The sequence below is a fragment of the Lathyrus oleraceus genome, chromosome 6 (genome assembly GCF_024323335.1).
Source record: "Lathyrus oleraceus cultivar Zhongwan6 chromosome 6, CAAS_Psat_ZW6_1.0, whole genome shotgun sequence".
Classification (NCBI taxonomy): Eukaryota; Viridiplantae; Streptophyta; class Magnoliopsida; order Fabales; family Fabaceae; genus Lathyrus; species Lathyrus oleraceus.
In genome coordinates, this window is record NC_066584.1 from 35,148,242 (window position 1) to 35,156,834 (window position 8,593).

Sequence of the window (8,593 nt, forward strand, 5' to 3'; positions counted from 1 at the left end):
ATAAACTTTGATTTCACCTTATTCTCAGTATGAGTGTGCTTCTCTTTGTCAACACGCTTTATCAATAAAACTTCCTGCAAGTGGTTCTCCTTGAGGTTAGATAACTTGGGGGACATGCATTCATTGATAGTCTTTTAGTCGCCAAGGAAGTCCCCAGGGAAGGGAAGGCAAGCTCCAATGAACTTGGTCACATAAAAATTAGGACCATTCCACATAGAGGACTGGGGAGGCGAGTCCTTCTTCACCAGTGATGTATGATCGCCTACCCCCTCTAGAAGACCTGGACCGATATACCCTTTGGAATAGGGGATGAGCCAACTTCTCACTCATGAGTCTTAGGGGCATGGGATCCAGGAGGCGCATCTCCCTTAACTTGTCTCTTGATCCCCTGGGTGTTCAAGTTTCCCATGCGACTTCGGGGGTTGACAAGTCTGAGCGTTTTGCCTTTCTCTTTGTTAGGAGTTACTTCCTTTTGTCCAGGGATATTTTCGACATCTTTTTTGTGTGAAAAATAAGAATAAAAATATATGAGCTACATGATTAAGAAAAACCCAAATAAGTGTCGTTAGTACATTGAACTTACTCATATATTTATCCATGTCTTTACCGTCTCCCTGATCTAAGGTGATTATGGTATGGGAATCCATAACATAAAACTCATCCAGAAGCTACACCTTTTCCTCCTCATCACCAATGAGGTAGTTGAAGCCAAAACCCCTGATCGCCATGAGATTATATGTCTAAGCTATAGGAAAACCTGGGTTACCATCCACACCAATAGTAATCGTGGAGGAGCCATCTCGCCCTCCACTCATGAAAACTTATTCTTCCAAATCTTATAGTGATTGGAGTAAGGTTTAAACGAAGCTCTCCCAAGAAAGACACATAGGGTCACCCACCCCCCTCAAATGACCACCTTGTTATCGTAGAAGGAAAATAACATCCATGTGGTATGATGAAGCCCTAATCATCGACATATGATCCAAACACTCGAATCAAACTCCATCCATTGTGAGTGATATGAGATGGGGCAACGTTGAGCACCTTTAAAAGCTCCGTTTGAAATAGGGAAAGGGGAATGGAAACCCATATGTCACAAACGACGGGAAGGTGAAGATAGAAGTAAGAAGTGAGACAATCGTCTAAAGCAACCATATTGGTCATCTCCGTCGTAGAACATGTCTTCAGGATGGGTTCTTCCTTGTCACCCAAAGATGAGAGGTTAACTTGATGCCTAAAAGAGAATATATTATCCTCAATAATGTAATGGGACTTGATATCTCTAACATCCCTACGCTCAGTATCAGAGGTTGCCATTATCTTCTTATTTCCTGATAAAACATAATGGAAAAATGAGTCATTATTGCTACCATCAATACTATCTCTATCGAAACTAATGAAACCATCGCAACTAACAGAGATGCACAATTCCACTAATTTATAGTCAGTCATCCCATCAAGACGTTTGGCATTTCTGTAACAATAATATCACAGGGCTATACGCTCATCGCGAGTCAAGGAGTATACAAGGTTACCATTCACATCTAAATCCCTAATTGTGCCATAAAGGGAAGAATGAGAAAAGAAAGTACCGAACATGTACCTGTAAAAAGAGTTTGATCTTAAGAAGGTTGAGTAAATGAAGTAAACAAAGGAGGCTAGCAAAAGTTGCGATGCGAAAGTGCTCAAAAAAATGAAAGGGTTAGGATTGGACCTCTTTTATAAAGGTTCAAAAAATATGGATAATCAAGGGTCTCATAGGTTTCCCATCAAACAATGAAGACTTTGCACACTTTTGACACATATGGGAGATTAAAGCCAATTATGCATCCTATGACTAAATCACCATTCATCGCATTTAATACGAAACATATTTTTTACTTAACTGACATTTAGAGGTTTCCCTCAACTAACGCTTGAGGATTCCCTCAACTAACATAAGACTTATCTCATCGAAACCTAAAGATATATGCTATATTCGTCTCATATATGAAAGACTCACCTCATACATTAGGGACACACCTCGAGCTTTAGGGTATCTCCCTGGACATATTATAGGGACTCATCTAGATAGGGAGAAAAAACAAGACTAAATCACTTCATTCTTTCCAAGCCCTCATGCTTAAGGGACCATGTATTGATATATTTGTCAAGGGTCCACGAGGGGTAACTCGAGAGGAGAACGTTGCCATACATCACTTGTTTATTAGTTCGAGCGCGTATCATTTAGATATGACGCCCATTTCTCAGACTAACTGCCTTCTAAGAAAAACATAGAAGTGACGTGTACCAGTCCACAATTGTGTATGATAAGAGTCAAGGGGGAATAAACCATATTCTCCCGAATAATATGAGATTGCTTGCCCTATTCCCACACTCATGAGAGCAATTACTATTATTTGTCAATCTAAGATCCAAGCCCAGAGACCTATATAAATACCTCAACCTTGAAGTTGAGGAGAAATTCAATCTTATTATGCAAATACAAGATATACATAACTTCTTACCTCCCCACGTTAGCTACCTCTAAATCCTACAACAAACTCTAAAACTTGGAACAACCATTAATCATTAGGGATTGTCACGCATTATACTTTTAGTAAATACAACAATAGATAAATAAATAGACAATTATTACAAATATACAAATAAATAATAATATTATATAATCTTTTAGTAAATAATTTTAATTTACTATATATCATATATTATCGACATAAATAATTTTTGTATTATTAATAAAAAAAACATTACTTCTTAAACTTTTATAATAATCACATATAAAGTGATATGCATGAAAAACTCTGATGTGTTGTTGTCTAAAAAAGTTCATTATATTAAATGACAAATATGCTATTTAATAAATACTCCACAATCTTTTATACTTTTTTTTTTCTTAAACCATTTTAATTATCTCTTTCTTAAATTATTTTTTAACAAAAAATATTAAAGAATATACAATGGTCCAAAAAATGTATTTGACCAAAAAGTATCATAAACTTTCCTGAAAAATCCATCATAAATATTTTTCAATAAAATAATATTTTATATATATTGATAAAATTTGACCAAAAAGTATTTATTTTTATAGGATTTGACTAAAACTTATTTAGAATTTATGTAAAAAAAGAATGTATTTATGAAATAAAATATTTCATAAATCAGACGTGGCAATAAGCAAGATCATGATTGGTGGAAAAACCTCAATCCACGTGTGTCAGTTACTAAAAGCCAAAATCTTTTCCTTGTAACCGCGGGCTATACAAAATTACAAACAATAAAAAAAATCTGAATATGGCAGAACACTTTAAACCCTAACTCTTTAAATTCCCCAAAAATCATCCCAATTTCTTCATTGCCTTCTCTGATCTGCAACAAACGTTTCGCCATTTTTCTTTTGCTAAGAGGTGGTTTCATGAATAAATAATCAACAATTGTTTTTTTTTTTTTGGGTTAAATTGACGATAAATTTGGGTTTATGAAATTGGCGTTGTTTTATTTCCAGGTTTAAGATGAAAAACACTGAGAGAATTGCGAATTTGGCATTAGCAGGTTAGTTTCTTTTGTTGTGTAAATTTTCTGTTGTTCATTATTTTTCTTCATTCTTTTGTTACTTGTATTTTTTTTTAGAATTAGGAGTAGATTTATGTGTGTTAATTGGTGGTGCCAATATATGCCTAATGTTGCTGAAGTGAAATTGGTTTTGTGGCATTTTAGAACAATGTAGTTGCTGTTTATATTCTCTAGTGACAGTGTAGCAATGGAACTTCTGATTAAATGTCTGTATGGACTCGGGCACGTGGTTATGTTAAATCACTTCTATTTTCTAAATTTATCATAGTGTCTATGTGTAACTGTCAGTGTCGTGGACGATGTCTGTGTCGGTGCTTCATAGCATGACACCATTTAGAATAAAGGCCGTCCTTGCGCCTTAATGTGCTAAGCTGTGGGCTTGAATTGAACCAATGGAAATTGATTGTTGTACAGCCTTATAGGGTTTCGGAAGCGTTTGGATAAACAATTCAATTACGATCTCATTAAGTTTTTGATATATAAGTTGTTTTTTAGAATCGAAGAGGAAATGTGGCTCAACTTCACCTGGATTAACTATACTAGAGAGCTTTGAAAAATACCTTGTTTGTCAGTATACGAGATTTCAGCAGTTCTTATTAATATTTATAAAAAGGCTTATGCTATAGGATAAGATCAGCTCTTTTAAATACCCTCTTAATAGGGTCTAATGTTTAAATGGCTTTGCTGTTGTGTACATTTTGGTTTTCGATGACTGAAGTTAAAAACTAGGGATGTTTATAGCTTTCAAGTATTTTATTCTAATTTTATTGTAGCTTTGAGAAGTAAAGGGGGTGTTTTTTTTTGTTCCTAGATCTTTTGTATATTAACCGTTTGTACCTCCTCTTGCAGGTTTAACCTTAGCACCTCTTGTTGTGAAAATAGATCCAAATGTAAATGTTATCTTAACTGCTTGCATCACTGTGTTTGTGGGATGCTATCGTTCTGTCAAACCAACTCCACCTACTGTAAGCAGTATTTTTTATGCCCGATTTCCTTTGTTCTTTTCAATTCTCAAGAGTGATGATCTGACTTATGTGAGTTGCAATAATGCAGGAGACAATGTCTAATGAACATGCTATGCGTTTTCCCTTTGTTGGGAGCGCAATGTTGTTATCACTTTTCTTGCTCTTCAAGTTTCTATCTAAGGACTTGGTCAACACTGTCTTGACACTCTACTTCTTTGTACTGGGGATTGTTGCTTTGTCGTATGTTCTTTTCTCTGGCCCATTGTTTTTGTTTTGTTATTAAATGGACACTAGACAATACTCTATAAAGAAATTTTGTTTACTATATGACACCTTTGTTCACTCTCATCGGACAGGGCAACATTATTACCATCCATCAAACGATTTTTGCCGAAGCATTGGAATGAGGATCTCATTGTCTGGCGTTTTCCATATTTTAAATGTATGTCATGTGCTTGCCACCTTATTTGTGCGGACTCTTGCTGTGACTGAATAATGATGTTTCTCTAAACTGTGGTATCATAAGTTATATGATTCCTCGTATTTGATTGTCAATGATGACAGTATGTATGTCGCTTGTATTTCTGTTGATTTCTGCAAGTTTGAAATTGCTGATATGAAGTACCAATCAGATATTTGTTATAACTTTTTTGACTAAGTTTGCTATTAGCTAACAATGTTGATACTCTTATCTGACACGAGAGATCATATTAGTTAATATAGGATTCAGAGAATTTTGTCATATCCGAAATATACTCATCTTTTCTGGATGAGTTTCTGACTATATCAAGGGAAAATTTTACTTATTCCAATAGGAGCTTAGGAATATGGTTTTTCTTTTTGTAAAGGCACAGTAGTTTGTTGAGAGAAAAGATAATTATGCAATAGCATCACACTGCTAGATTTCTATTTCCTGGATATGTTGGCAAGATGTGGTCTTATGACATGAGAGTTTCCTTTGTTTCTTTTCTTTCCGTTACTGACCAAGCGCGTAAAGCTGGATTATCTTTGTTGTCAATAAGTTTTTTCTTTTGTATGTTTTTTTCATCACGGTACGATCATCTCGCTGTCTCAAAGCATGTATTTTTTTTACCTTTTTTTGCATTTGATCTAGTTGACGGTAACTTGCTTCTATCATGCAGAATGATATTTTTCATTACACCTTTCTTACACAGCTTTGGACGTTGAGTTTACTAAGTCACAGATCGTTGCTGCAATCCCTGGAACCTTTTTTTGTGGATGGTATGCTTTAAAGAAGCATTGGCTGGCAAATAATACATTGGGTCTTGCTTTCTGTATTCAGGTTTGGTGCTTAAGTTGTTACCTATCTATACTTGTTTTAACTCCACTTTACTGGTTTTAAAAGATGCTTTTTTAGTTGCGGTTGGCATTTTTTGGATACCATATGCTGAATGTTGTGCAAAACCTGAGCTATAAAATGTGCTAAAATAATAGTTTCCATATTCCCAAGTGAATGGACTTGGGTAACCTACAGAGGTCATGGCTGACAAACTCGCTAGTCGCGAGTAACTAGTTTAAGTTTCTAGGTAGAGGAAATGATTACGTTGCATACATAACCATTTCTGTATCAAACTTGGTCAAATTCAATTATGCTGGTCAAGCTCAGACAGACTGGCGAGATAGAAACCAAGTCGGTGGGTCTAGTTTCAAATCTTTCGATTGTTAAAAAAAACAAAATGCAGTGATGAATGTTGTTGCTTTCATCTTTTTAAGAACACACACTTCATGTTTGTGTCTTATTTTGCATGCCCTATATTTTATTCAATTTCTTTTTAAAAGAGCAATCCTTGCCTGTTGTGTTTATAAGTTTCGTAGTAAATAGCACAACTCGATCTTTTATGACTGTTTCTGCAAAATGAAAGTCACATTCAAATTGTATGCAGTTAAATGATCATAATGATTCAATGTTTAATATTTACAGGGAATTGAAATGCTTTCTCTTGGGTCTTTCAAGACTGGTGCTATTCTGTTGGTAAATATTTCTCTTCAATCATGGTTTATGGTGCTTAAACACCTTTTGCTTTAATTTTAATTACATATTCATTAGTATATTCCTTTGGCTGCAAATGGACCAAGTTTTCTCAATGGTCTCATTCACTTAATCATATTTCATACACATTTATTTTTGGATAACAGTTCCTCTGTTTTATCAGAGTTCACAATTTTATCTGGCCCTCCCAATCCATGTTTTTGTTTTGCAAATATAGTTAGTTCATGGTTGTAAATCAGATTACTGTTTATTTCTATTGCACTGCACTGTCCATATGATTTTTGAATCTTTCCATTTTTATGTTTTGTAGGTTGGACTCTTTTTTTACGACATTTTCTGGGTTTTCTTCACACCAGTAATGGTTAGCGTTGCAAAATCATTTGATGCTCCAATAAAGGTTAAGATCTCGGTTTATTGAAATGATATTTGTTTCTTTCATCTTGATATGAACTTTGAAATTATATGTTATTACTATTTGTTTGTATTATTGATTGTTTCAATCATTTTCCAGCTTTTGTTCCCCACATCTGATTCTGCAAGGCCATTTTCGATGCTTGGACTTGGTGATATTGTTATCCCTGGTAGGCTGAAACTTTTATAAACTTTCCATAATAACTTATAGATGTATATGATTGTAGGCTGAAACATTTATTAATTAAGAAATTGAAAATGTATATGATTTTAGTCAATTGATATATGATCAGTTTCCATGTATGCCATTGGTAAATAATAATATCCATTCAATAATTTGGTTGACACGTCTATTTATTTTGACAACAAATGTTTTCCCTTCAGGTATCTTTGTAGCACTGGCCTTGCGTTTTGATGTGTCTAGAGGAAAGCAACCCCAATATTTTAAGAGTGCATTTTTAGGATACACTTTTGGCTTGGTCCTCACAATAGTTGTGATGAACTGGTTTCAGGCTGCTCAGGTAACTGGATACGTAGTTTCATTCTTCTTCCTTTTCTTGTTATGCTTTTCACGGAAGGGGGTTGTAACATTATTGTTAACATTTTTTACTTTTCTTTTAAACCTTGTTTTCAGCCCGCCCTTTTATATATTGTACCTGCTGTTATTGGATTTTTGGCTGCTCATTGCATATGGAACGGTGAAGTCAAACAGGTTTGTATCACTTTCTAACTTTTTCTTTTCTTTTTTCATTAATAATAGAAAAGATGCATAAATATTTGCGGTAGCGTTGTGCCGCCTCTATTTTCTTTAAGGTTTGTTATGTTCATTTCGAAAAGGTTTGACCTATACACTATTAGGTAAAATACACTTCTATCCATGAAAGAAAGTTGTACATTCTTATATCCATAATTTTAGTCGCAAACAAACTTTGAATGATCCCTTACAAATGTTTTATGTCATTGCTAACTTGCTTCTATGCTTTTATATTGATTTTAAGACTTTGAAACATAAAATGAAGTTTTATAGACTCATCATGGGTTTAGAGATAGTCCATTTTATATATAATTTTCAATATATATATGGTTAGCTAGAGTGTAATAACTTTGTTTCTTTGTTTCAATTCAGTTATTGGAGTTCGATGAGTCCAAATCCAAATCATCTGAAGAAGAGAGTGATGCCAAATCTAGCAAAAAGGATGAATAAAAGCACTTTCAATACAATTATCTTTTGAGTCATAGAATATCCCATTACCTGTAATAGTAACTTATTCAGCCGTGAACTTTAATAGATTTTGTTATTGAGAAAATTAATCTATTTTCGCATAGATAATACTTCTCATTTTGCAAAAGGTACAAAGTGTACCTTCTCTAAAATGGCATTGTGAAACACAAGGCCATACATGAAGTAATTTTGTTGAGATTAAAATCAAATAAATTATGATCAAAAGCAACTTTGTTTCAAGGATTCAAATCGAGGGAAACAAAACTGGGTTGTAACCAAAAGTAGTTGAGAAGCACATGTATTTCACAAGTATAACTCATAACGCTACTATAATTATCACAACAATCAAAATTTGAGAACTCAGTCTTTTTATACCTTTGAGGAAATGTTAAAATTTTTGAGAACTCGGAC

The 8,593-nt window shown here is 34.2% G+C and overlaps 1 protein-coding gene across 1 annotated transcript; it reads left to right on the plus strand.

The window, feature by feature from the left end:
• Positions 1-3,241: 3,241 nt before the first annotated feature.
• Positions 3,242-8,292, plus strand: LOC127091720 (signal peptide peptidase). Its single transcript, XM_051030404.1, has 12 exons — positions 3,242-3,407; positions 3,506-3,552; positions 4,423-4,538; positions 4,627-4,778; positions 4,895-4,980; positions 5,714-5,841; positions 6,481-6,531; positions 6,860-6,946; positions 7,061-7,130; positions 7,345-7,481; positions 7,595-7,672; positions 8,087-8,292. Exons 2-12 carry the CDS (start codon positions 3,513-3,515, stop codon positions 8,162-8,164), a joined length of 1,023 nt encoding a protein of 340 aa, XP_050886361.1. The 5' UTR covers positions 3,242-3,407; positions 3,506-3,512; the 3' UTR covers positions 8,165-8,292.
• The last annotated feature ends 301 nt before the right edge of the window (positions 8,293-8,593 follow it).